This window comes from Thunnus thynnus, chromosome 16, assembly GCF_963924715.1.
Source record: "Thunnus thynnus chromosome 16, fThuThy2.1, whole genome shotgun sequence".
In the NCBI taxonomy this organism is placed as follows: domain Eukaryota; kingdom Metazoa; phylum Chordata; class Actinopteri; order Scombriformes; family Scombridae; genus Thunnus; species Thunnus thynnus.
Genome location: NC_089532.1, coordinates 15,160,699 through 15,172,435, shown reverse-complemented (window position 1 = coordinate 15,172,435; position 11,737 = coordinate 15,160,699). Strand labels below are relative to the sequence as shown.

General features: G+C 38.5%; 2 protein-coding genes across 2 annotated transcripts; one reads left to right on the top strand and one right to left on the bottom strand.

Annotated features, from left to right (window-relative positions):
• The first annotated feature begins 1,583 nt into the window (after positions 1 to 1,583).
• Positions 1,584 to 8,290, top strand: orc3 (origin recognition complex, subunit 3). Its single transcript, XM_067614597.1, has 20 exons — positions 1,584 to 1,782; positions 1,889 to 1,943; positions 2,050 to 2,147; positions 2,811 to 2,949; positions 3,088 to 3,192; positions 3,301 to 3,464; positions 3,559 to 3,692; positions 4,453 to 4,612; positions 4,889 to 5,002; positions 5,134 to 5,267; positions 5,484 to 5,547; positions 5,673 to 5,789; positions 5,909 to 5,988; positions 6,358 to 6,491; positions 6,620 to 6,714; positions 6,810 to 6,907; positions 7,003 to 7,144; positions 7,289 to 7,405; positions 7,673 to 7,752; positions 8,043 to 8,290. Exons 1-20 carry the CDS (start codon positions 1,759 to 1,761, stop codon positions 8,146 to 8,148), a joined length of 2,160 nt encoding a protein of 719 aa, XP_067470698.1. The 5' UTR covers positions 1,584 to 1,758; the 3' UTR covers positions 8,149 to 8,290.
• A 464-nt stretch (positions 8,291 to 8,754) lies between these two features.
• Positions 8,755 to 11,603, bottom strand: LOC137199896 (akirin-2-like). Its single transcript, XM_067614500.1, has 6 exons — positions 11,411 to 11,603; positions 10,892 to 11,071; positions 10,577 to 10,720; positions 10,345 to 10,494; positions 9,565 to 9,636; positions 8,755 to 9,405 (listed from the first exon to the last, which is right to left on the bottom strand). The coding sequence occupies exons 2-6, from the start codon at positions 11,067 to 11,069 to the stop codon at positions 9,395 to 9,397; spliced, it is 555 nt and encodes a 184-aa protein (XP_067470601.1). The 5' UTR covers positions 11,070 to 11,071; positions 11,411 to 11,603; the 3' UTR covers positions 8,755 to 9,394.
• Positions 11,604 to 11,737: the final 134 nt, after the last annotated feature.

Below are 11,737 nucleotides of genomic sequence, written 5' to 3'. Positions count from 1 at the left end.
ACAAACACAAATGCTTGGCAGTCAAACAGAAATGGTGTGTTGATGCCATTTCCCCCCCTTAACAGTTTTATAAATCTATTTTATTCATAAATGCATTAGAAGAAATAAATAAAACATATATGCCTTCCTTTCTACTGCACTAGTTAATGGCCCTGCAATGAAAAGTCCTGAAAAACTGGCCCATGATTGACCCTAATTGCTAACCCCAAGTATACAACATGCATAATGCACATTAAGTACCCTGACAGAGTCCTTTATGACATTATAATATTTGATAACATGTTGACAGAATATGTCTAAATATAACATATATCTAATCTTCACACACTGACTCATAGGTAACGGCAAGTCTTGACAACATCCAGACAGGAAACCAATGTAGACCCGCACGGAGGCCACAGCAGGGGAAACCAGGGTGTGTTCAAGAACAGCAGTGTTTTAAAAAAATCCACTACAATCACTGCAGAGACAAATAGAGTTAAACTAAATGAACCCAAAAAGAACACATTTGGCATTTTAATTTTGGTTATGACATTATGGCATCAGTAGATTTTATTAGGCCTGATAACTGAACTTTACAAACATGGATGAACAGTAGCTGTTAGCTAAAACTGACTGAAAATGGCCTCAACTCATACATCATGGATGTGTAATACTGCTGTTTTTTTCTTTCTTTCTTGACATATAAAACAATTACAATTTTATTCTTCAACAAAATCATCATTCACAAAATATAAAAATATTCATCTTGCCGTTTGCAGAAGAAAAAAAAAAATTCTGAGTTAGGGGGAGTTACAGTTCATATAAAGACTTTAAACAAAAAACAGGTATTCATAGTTTTGACAGGCTTTGGATTAGAGGAAAAACTAACTGAATCAATGTACTCTTTGACTTCCTTTGTAAAAAACCAAGAAGTTCTGCTTTTTCCTGTAAATTTGCTTTTATGAATATGAAATTTGCCAAATAGAATGAAAAGATTTGTATTATATAGCTGATAATTCAATTTACAGTCATCTTCTAGTTTTCCAAACAGTACATGTTTCCAAAATAATATAAGATGTTCATCAGCATGACTGTTGATAAAGATACACATGTTATTCCAAAAGAGTCTCACAAAAAGGCCACACAAAATGTGCAACTGATATTAATATATTTTTTAAAAAAAAATATATATATATATATATCTTAGCTGGATAAAATCTATGAATAAGTTTAATAGAAACTTTTTTTCAGCTTGAAGAAAACTTCCTTGAACACAACCCTTTCCAGGCCTTTTTGGGTAGTGGTAGGATAATTAACTGTACTGCTGGAGTAGAAAGAAAATCTGAGAAAACATAATTGTAGATGCAGCAAGAGAAGGGGATTTCTGGAAGTTGTGGGAGTTTCTGGAGAAGGTGTCCAGCAGCTGATGAGAGAAGCTTTTAGATTCTCTCAAACACCTGAAAAACGGAGAAGTTATAGCAGAGTGGGAAATGGGTGGGAAGAGGTCATTATTATTTTATTTAGTCAGCGGATATTTGAGTTTAAATCCAGTAGGTGGCGGTATGCACCTTTAAGGTTGGTTTGCGACCCACCAGTAAACCGAGAGAAGAAGAAGAACCGTTTCCGTCTACGTCATTCTGGCGCGAAGTAATAGACACTAAGACAAGCTGCAAGCAGGAGTTTAAATAAATATTTTTTTGTTTTCAAGACTCAAGCGAAATATTTGACATAGTCATTCAACGCGTAAAACTGCCGTTAAATGTAACTAGTGTTAAGATGAGCACTTCGTCAGTTTCAAAGGTAAATTTAGTTTGTTGACATACGGCCGCATATGAAAGATTTCTTCCTTTAACGTTACCTTCGTACTTACTGACACTTACTGTTTGTAACTTAATTTATATTTCAGGGCTGTTTTGTTTTCAAGCCAAGCGCCAAGAAGAAGAAGACCTCGCTCGGTTTGGGTGCGTTAAGTTATGTTCATTTATGTTAGTTAAGTTTAAAGAAATGAGCTGTCAGGTGATTTAATTGCCCCAGCTTATAGATATTTTTGTTGGCATTTGTCCACAGAGGATTATTTCACTCAAGGCTGTGAAGGTGCTGAGAACAGTGAAGTACGATTCAGACTGTGTCATGATCTGTGGGACAAAATTAAATCAGACACAGAGGTAAGACTTCATCACAACTATATGAAGCTTGTACAGTCATGTTGAGCAATGGAAGTACATCAGTTAAGAAAATGATTATCATCATCATCTGATTTTTTTATACATGAAAAACATTAAATTTCATATGTGAAATGTTTTAGACTTCATAAAATTCATAGAATAATAAAGCACTTTCAATGTAAGTGATCTGTGTCAAAATCCACAGTCCTCCTTTTGTGCAAAAATGTATTTAGTTTTTCTGAAACTAATATGAAAGTTCAGCCATTCTTTGATGCTAAAAAGACTGTAAATGTGGCAGATATCCACTTGATATGACTAACTCAGACTGCTGAAGCATCATATAAGCTTTAGATAAACTTTTAAATGCATTTTTGCACAAAATAATTCTGTGGACACACTGTGGATTTCGGCCCTTTGAAGGAGATCTTTTAATAGCCAGTATGAACAGGAGGAATGATTACAGCGAGGAAAACCTCTTTCAGTGTTCATATGGACATCTGACTGTTGTTTTAAGACAGAGTTGAATAATCGTAAACCTATCCTTTTAATGTTAAAATTTAAACAAACAGTTACTCTACTTTGAACTTATTACTCAGGAAACAATGTGGACATTTGAATTTGGCTGAAACATAAGCTGAGCAAATATTATTTGTTGACTTTAAGGTTTTACAGGATGAACTCAACAGGAAAATCCTGGACAGCCTGCTGGACTTCACCAGGAAGTGCTCTTCCACTCGCCAACACAGTGACTGGACATCTCAAATGAGGGCCAGCGAGATCCCTACAGCAGCTCTCATACTTGGTATGCTGGTGATGAGACAGTAACATTCAAAATTCTTTAATATAATCAGTGCTGTGCTGTGCATTTCAGGTTTTATTTTAACCTTCATTTTAATAGAGACATACATTTTGTCTGCTTTTCATTTGTTATTCTCCATAGGTGTGAATGTCCCAGACCATGACATGACCTTCCAGAGCCTGTCTGACCTGCTGCAGCAGTCTGTCACTCCTCATGTAGCCTCCGTACAGGCCAAAGAGTGTGGAGGTAGGAGAGTAAAAACATTTTTGTCTTGGAGTACTGGAATTAGTTTGTACCAGTGTTACTGTTTGAGCTTTCAAGAGTGTATACAGTAGGTCTGCTTTATCATTTCAGCTTTGAAGCATTTGATGAAGAGGGTCTTGGAGAGGTTGATGGATACCGTTGTGGCTGTTGATGATGAGGATGAGGAGGAAGCTGAGCAGACGAGCACTCCACTCCACAAGAGCGTGCATTGCTCCCTGAGCACACTCTGTGATTGGTACAATACAAAAACAAAGGTGGGACCATAAAGCACAGGTTGTACATGAGGAGTATAAAAACGTTTGATTAGCTCAAGGTGCTTAAACGTCGTCTTTTCCTCTCGTGTTACAGAAAGCCAACACTCCTGGAAAAAAACGTAGTTCTCCAGACAGCGACGAGCAACAGCAGCCTCCCGTCGTAATTATTTTCAAAGATTTGGAGGCTTTCAACCCAAGAGTTCTTCAAGACTTCATACTCATCTGCAGGTAACAGGGAACTCTGCATTTAACAGTTAAGCTGTTGCCATATTCCTAATGACCTACTAATGTTCATGTTAGAAATATCTGGTCTAAATAGCTACATTTAGAGCTGCAACGATTGGTCGATCGAAAGAAAATTCATTCATCTTTTAGGTAATTTTTTAAACAAAAACGCCAAAGATTTGATGGTTCCAGGCCCTTAAATGTGATAATTTGCTACTTTTCTTGGTCTAACAAGATGGCAAATGGAATATTTTTGTGTTTTGGGCAGTTTATTGGACAGAACAAGACATTTAATGATGCTACTGTATGCTCTATGAAATTTTTGTGGACGCTTTTCGCTGTTTTCTGTTGTTTTATAGAACAAACGAATAATCAGTTAATTGAGAAAATAAACAGACTAATTGATATTGAAAATAATCGTTAGATGCATCTCCAGCTACATTTCTGATAATTCTGACATTGATTATGTAGTTTTTGTTGTTGTTTTCAATCAATATACAAAAAATAGAAAGCCTGAAAGCTCTGACGCTGTTAAATCTTTTTCACAGGAAGGTTATGCCAGCACTAACAGATTTTATTTACGTTGGTTGTTCGGCCAAATGATAACAAAGATTTCTTTACAGGTGGTAAACTGGGAATATTTGTGTACAATAGCTTTTAAGTCTTTAAACCAAGCGATATAAAACTTTTTGTTAGTAGTGCATGTCCAGGTTTATTTGGATGCTATTCTCTTAACTGTATGAACATGTTTCTTATTTCACAGCCGCTACATTGAACGTGTTCCGTTGATGTTCATCTTCGGTATCGCCACATCACCCAGCACCATCCAACACATGCTGCCCCACTCTGTGTCCTCCCTGCTGTGCATAGAGCTCTTCCAGTCTCTGTCCTGCACCCAGCACTTGGCCACAGTCATAGACAAGGTACTTTCACTCTGACACACACATGAACTTGCAAGATCACATTTATCATTGTAATCTTGTTTAATTTGTCAGATATCAGATTGTCTTGTTTACTTTATAGCCAATCTTCTATAAGTTATAATTGATAATTTTGTCCCCTGGTATGCACTTAAAATTAAAGGATACAAACAAGCATCAAGCTTTTTGTTATCAGATTTATTGCTAAGCTATTGGATTGTGTTTTAAATAGAATCCCATTAATCTTATTGTATTTTTTTGTGTTACTTGTGTCTCCAGTTGATCCTGACACCTCAGTTCCCCTTTAAGCTCAATGGTAAGGTGATGCAGGTGCTGATCAGCATCTTCCTCTACCACGATTTCTCAGTGAGAAACTTCATCAAGGGTGTGCAGGTACAGAGTGGCTTCTACAAGCTTTATATGTCGTGTGTCTTATCAGTCCACCCCGTGTTTGTCCCGTCTCCTTGTCTGAAGATTGTGTTCAGATATGTGTTTGATAGCATTTCTGCTCTGTCTCTGTGCAGCTGGCCCTGCTGGAGCACTTTCACTCCCAGCCTCTTAGTGTCCTGTGCTGTAAGAAGAAGGAGGCTCTGCTTAACGTGATGCAGCTCAGCCACAGTGACTTAGAGAGGATCAGGCAGCTGCCATCATTCAGGAGGTGCACACATACATAATATTTAGTTTTTACCTGTGTGCATTGTCTTACTTCATATTTATAACTTATAACTATATATTTATAACAAACCATGTAAATGTTGCTCGATTTGGCTGCTAGTAAACACACAGGTAACTTTTAGTTTTAGATTTTAGCAGCTTTTCTTTTTTTTCAAATGTAAAACCAAGTCTTTTTAACCTGTGTCTTTCTTTCCCCCAGGTATGTAGAGAAGCAAGAATCTCAAGAACAGGTGAACCTGTTGAAGAATGACACTCATTTAAAGGTACATTCTTTTGTTTTATCTCTACACCTGAGGCACCGGCCACTAAAAGGGCACATATCTAGACAGAATCTAATATTTGAGCTTTTTGAGCAAAAGATTTCATTCTCTGTTTTGTCTGTTTTCAGGAGGTGTGTCAGAGGCTGATAAAAGACCTTCGCAAATACCACAAGAACTATTATCCGGTCCTGAGGTGTCTCCACACTCTGACCTCATCATTACCTCGGTACCCCCTGGGAAAACAGGCAAGAACTAGCTGGTTTTTGTCTGAACAATAAAAAATGTGGGAAATGAGCTCTTGTGGTTGTTAGTCACACTTTCTTTTATTGCTTTGATGTAAATCTGACTTATCTGTGTGTTGCAGATCAGGGAGCTCCATTTAATATGTCTGGAGAATAACGTATGGGAGAATGAGGATTATCTGTCGGCCTTGAAGCTTCTGAAGTAAGCCTGGATGATTAACCTCTATGCCAACACATGGATGACATAATCAGTATTAAAATGTACTAAATTAGTAAAATTGTTGCCACTTAAATCAAAGCCAACTGTTTAAACGTCTCAACTGTGTATGTGCCTCAGCTAACATTATTCACACATTTTGCCACCAGATGGTGACACATTGAGGGCTATTTGGGGATCATTGCACATCCTGGTGGCCAAAATATACATTAATATACAATAAAAAATTGACACTGGGTTTTTACCATGCAGGGATCCTCCTGGACAAATCAGAAATTAGTCCAACAACAACTCAGTTTGATGTTAGACACTTGAGCTTCTATTCTACCTCTCAGTTGTAAACCTCTTCTGCAGGATGCTGGCTAAAGACGAGCTGATCACTTTGCTCCAGAGGTGTGCAGAGATCCTGCAGCCTGTCAAGTCAAAGAGGATGAAGAGCGCTCATGTCCAGCTGGAAGACCTGCTCACCAAATTGAAGCAGTTGGACAGTAAGTAGTGAAAAGTTGAGCATTCTTTGTTTATACATAAATTCTTACTTTTTCCTCCTTTTTATGCTGACCCTGGGAATAGTGTCCTCTACCATCTCTGCTAGTAATTCTTGTCTTTTGTCTAACAGCATCCGCCACTGAAGTCGCCCCCAGTGCTGAAGACATTATCACCTCTCCAGTGAAAGACCTTCAAAAGAAAACCGATCTGTTTCAGCTGCAGAAGGTAGCTCTCTCCAGTACATCTAAGAGATTCTCCACTTCACCGATGTGTTGTAATACTCAAACACATAAACTGTCTGATTATCCTCCTGATTCTAGACCCTGCTGGAGATGAACGAGTCTCGGAGAGCCAAGAAACTGAGTCCGTTTGAGATTCTACGAAACGAAGCCATCGAGTTCATCGACAGCTTAGTGACGTGAGACAGATTTCCTTCTGCTTGTCATTTAAAGTGTGATACAGCAATTTAATACAAAGTAATAACATAAAAATGTACTTTTCCATCCCACCCAGGAGTCACCTCTCTCCCCCCGAGTCTCAGACGCTGAACGAAGTGTGCTATTACAGTTCCTCTGCCTCTGTGAGACGCCACCTCAACGCTACACCTCGCACCTCCATTCAGGCCGCACTCAGCAATCCCTACTATTTCCTTCAGGTACATCTGCGTCAACTTATCAAGCGTGTAGCAAGAGGAGGAACGGAGAGTAAACTGAGTTTTATAAATGCTGTTATCTTAAGAAATGTGTGTGAGATATGTTCATTGAAACGAATAACAACGTGTGAATCACTTTTCTTTCAGAACGACAGCTTAAAGACTGAAGATGGGACCGTCTCCAGTGCTGCTCCTGATATTTGCATCACATACAAACTCCATCTGGAGTGTGGCAGGCTGATCAACCTCTACGACTGGCTTGAAGTGAGTTTACAATGAGTCATTTGATACAAGGCTCATTTCCTGTATTTTAATCAGGTCAACAGGATGATGTTTACATAGCGTTCCTTTTTTTTTTAAACTCGTAACAATAACATCTTTCAACTTTGGCTTAAAAACTTTATTGATTTGAAGTGCGTTTGTTTAGAGTCTATTGATTTCTTGGATCAATGTGTCACGTTATTGATCTGTGGATTAAATATTGGCCCAGAATGGACTGGATACTGACATGAATGATAATTTATTTTACAGGCCTATTCCATCGTGGTTTCTGCAGCTGAGGGCAACAGTCCAGATTCTGACCAATATGGGAAAGTGGATGAGGTCAAACAGTATCCTTCCATAACTTTTATCTATGAGCGTGGTTCTTATCTCATGTTAGTACATATTTGAGGTTTATCTGTGCAGGTCATTTCCAGATAACTGTAGATCAGAATTACAATAAAGTCAGAAGATCTTAATCTGATTGAAAGGACGTCTGGAAGTAACTGTAACATTAAGACAGTGACTGTGATTACCTTTGAGAGCAGAAACTATATTCCATGTGTTTTCTCTGGCAACAAGCAAATAGTTTTTGTTTTAATCAGAGTTAAAGAAACAGTGTTCCTTAGCCGTTCTCCAGTGCACGTTTCATCCGGGCTGTGTCAGAGCTGGAATTTCTGGGCTTCATCAAGTCCACCAAGCAGAAGACGGACCACGTGGCTCGACTCACTTGGGGAGGCTGCTGACCGAACTGTCAAAAATAAATAACTTTGTACATCTGTGGATACTGTCGCCTTTCATTTCAACACCTGTCAACTTTGTGACTTAGATTTATGTTTTGTATTTTCTTTTCACTCTAATAAAAGTTATGTGGTTAGTATCTGATAATCAGTGTTGTGCATATTTGTTTTTAGTCATACTTGTGTATATAGAAGAATATCGTACCTTTGTTTATAATATAGTACAATGACTGTTCCAAACAAATGTGTTGGTGTGTTATAAACGCATCACTAAGCTAGCATGTTACTATACTGAAAGCACAACTCAAACACAGATACCTACTATACAGTTCATTTAAAGATGAGCCGATACATCTTTTAGTCTCTTTGATTATAGTTTAAGTTGGATTTAAGGTAATCATGTTCCATTTTTAGGAAAAGCCTCCTGAATAGGTGGCAATTTTAAATGTAAACAACAATCATACAATGTAATATCATACAATGCCAATTACACCAAGACAGTCCAATCTTTTAAAAAGATTAGACTGTCTTGGTGTAATTGGCAACATTTTAAAAAGAAATTCCCTCAAACATACCAGTAATATAGAAACATCTATCATGCATTAAAAAAAGTTGAACTCTTAAAAGATTTTTTATTGTTTTTCCAATAAGTACATTGGTTTCAAAGTGATACCAGCAAAACAAAACAAAATCAAAATAAATAAAACACTGGTAGGGAGAGGAGAAAAAAAAAAAAAAAAAAAAAAATCAAATTAGCCCACTTAATGCTCAATTGAAAAAGCAGTGAACAGAAGAGGACAAACTGCAAACATATTCTCTCTGTTCAACTCGTGTCTTCCACTTCCTTTCAGATTGACCAGCAAACCTCATGTAAAAGTCTACGCTGCTGTATTATATTTACATGTAACAAACAGAAACGAGCGACAAAGCCTGGAATGCTGGGAATCGTTACAAAAGTGAGATAACTGTAGATACACGTACAGCAGGAGGAACATAGGCCACTGGTAGAGATAGGGTCCATTCATTTACATTAGGAAGCACCTAGTTGCTTACAACAGAGTGGTAACAACTGACAACAGCTTCATATAAACCTTTGCCCAAAGACAGAAATATGGCACAGTAAGAAAAGTTTCATTTAAACTAGCTAAACTGAATCTCTTACAATGATGAGCATTTTTATTTCTCGTTCTTGAGATAACACATGATAGCTTGCAGCAAGAGAAGGCCGTCTTGCAAAGATTCGGTGCCACACTCAGGAAACATCTGGAGGAGAAGAAGATGAAATAAATTCACAAACCAGACTTGTAACTTTAAACTTCAAAGGCGGAGCTCAAAGCGAGATCCAGGACTTTCTCGCATACAGTATGCCAGCGAGGCAGGAATGTGGAGAGAATTTAAAGATAAAACCGAAGAAAAACTCACAGCTTGCAGGTTGCTCCCCGAATCGTCGCATTAGCTGATCGTGTGTGAACTTCACAAAGGTGTCATATTGTTCTGAAATGTAGAGGATATAAAAAATTAGCACTGCTAAAGCCTTTCAGACTGTATGCATTATTTAAATTACTCTTTTCATTTTCCCAGGGTGTCCTCTTCAAACCACTATTGTCTATTAATGTTTCCATATTCAAATCTGGCTTTGTGAAGCAAAACACAAAGCCAATCTTGGAACAACCATTTCTCCTGCTGACTTCATTCACTACCACATAACAGAATTGCATTAATGCCTATTAGTGCTGAAGTAGCTGCTCAATTAATCAACTAGGTTTTTAAACAAGGCAATTCTGATAGATGAAAAGTTATTTGCTTGTCACAGCAACACAAATGTGCACATTAGAGAAAATTTTGTTTAATAGCTTTTGGTTTTGGACAGCTAGTATTACCATTTAATAAGTTTTATTAAATGGTAATACTTTAATCTGGCCTTTCATAACCTCATATTTTCTATACAGTAAATCATGAATTTAGTATAGCAATCATTTCTGACTTCAAATATAAAACCTTCAACAGCACCAGTTTGTATAGGTCATAGCAGAAGTGCTCCTGTTACTAATTTTCTTCATCATAATCATTATTTACACCCTGAACTAATGTGTGAGACACTAAAACATGCTTAATTTATTAACCGACTATGTGATTGGACCTGGTTGACTTCCTTGACGCATCAGATATGTTTTGTGAGTCATGGCATCTCCTGCAACCAACCTGCCAATTTTGAAGTCATGGTCTCCTCATATTCCTCCCGCACCTTCTCTTCCCTTTCTTTCAGCAGGCGTTCACAGATCATTCCAACTTGTCTGAGGGTGAATAATGGCTGTTCTTTCCTAGTTGGAGAAACGCCTCCAGAAGACGCCCCTGTGTAAATCAAACAGAAATGTTGTCAGGATCTTTATATATGTGGTATTTCTGATAAATGTGCTTATTTTCCTTCACCAACCTGGCATGTTGGAAACATTCATAGTAGACGACTGGGATGGGGACTCTGGAGAATAGCAGCACTCTGACTGTTGGTAGCCTCCATCTAGATGCTTCCTCTTTTGAATGCGTTTGTACTCCTGCTTGATGCTGTTGAGGATTTGTTCTGGAGGGACAAAAGACAGAAAATAAAGTCAGTCATTCAAGAAATAACAGCTGTCACGTTTAGGGAGAAACTTTCTAATCTGAAAGCATCGTTTAAGCGTGGCTCAACATGTTGCTAATGCCTCTCAAGTCGCTGGCTGGTCACCAAGCAGGCCAACATTAGTAACATTACCTGCACTGAGTCTCGACGACGATTCCCCAAATGGCGAGGGCTCCATGCTGAGGTACTTCCTGGGGGATGAGGATGAGGACGATGGGGACACGGGGATGCATCTCCGTCTTTTGGGGGAAGTAGGACTCATCAGCGGATCGAAATCCATGGTCCTCTTCAGGGTGGCTCCACACGCCATGACTTCAGTTTGTTAAAGAGAGGGGGTGGGGGGTGTAAAATGCCGAAACAAGACAATAATGAGGCGATAACATCAGTTATTTTTCATAACCGCTAACTGTGGCTATTCTTTAACACAGCTCGCTCATTCTAGCGTGAATTGCTCTGCTAAAACCAGTTTCCTTCGCTAAGGAAAACATGCTAAGCATATTGCGCAGCTGAGGCTTTAAATATTTGCTAGCAAAGCTAACGTTAGCTGTGCTGGCTAGCCAATAATCAAAAAGAAAACAAAGCTAACGTTAGCTTTGGCTACCACTGGTAGGACAATACGCTCTTGTGTACATTTGAATAAAGCTGTCTTACCTTTGGGGGAGACGTTGGCCTGTCAAACTGCGTTTAACAACTTCAGTTGTTGTAAAAGTTGCTTCCCAAAAGTTGAGGTGCCGATCAGCCAGCTGTGGGCCAACTGTCTGCCGTTAGATAGGGGAGCTAGCTAACGCAACTTAGCTGCTTGTTTTTGATATGAAGCTGTCGGCTTCTCCGGCTCCTGACGTCACGTGTGAAACGCACTGCAGTGCATGTTGGGTTATGTAGTGAAAGGCTGTAGATGAAAGGTCCACAACGTCACTAAAGCGCTCTAAATTCGCGTTTTTAATTAAATTTGGTTACACTAAAACCTAATTATAGTAT

Coding starts and splice junctions, on each gene's coding strand:
- orc3 (XM_067614597.1), top strand. CDS start 1,759: ATGAGCACTTCGTCAGTTTCAAAG. Junction 3,693..4,452: donor GACTTCATACTCATCTGCAG/GTAACAGGGAAC, acceptor CTTATTTCACAG/CCGCTACATTGAACGTGTTC. Junction 4,613..4,888: donor TGGCCACAGTCATAGACAAG/GTACTTTCACTC, acceptor TTGTGTCTCCAG/TTGATCCTGACACCTCAGTT.
- LOC137199896 (XM_067614500.1), bottom strand. CDS start 11,069: ATGGCGTGTGGAGCCACCCTGAAGAGGACCATGGATTTCGATCCGCTG. Junction 10,721..10,891: donor GTCGTCGAGACTCAGTGCAG/GTAATGTTACTA, acceptor TTGTCCCTCCAG/AACAAATCCTCAACAGCATC. Junction 10,495..10,576: donor GAATGTTTCCAACATGCCAG/GTTGGTGAAGGA, acceptor TGATTTACACAG/GGGCGTCTTCTGGAGGCGTT.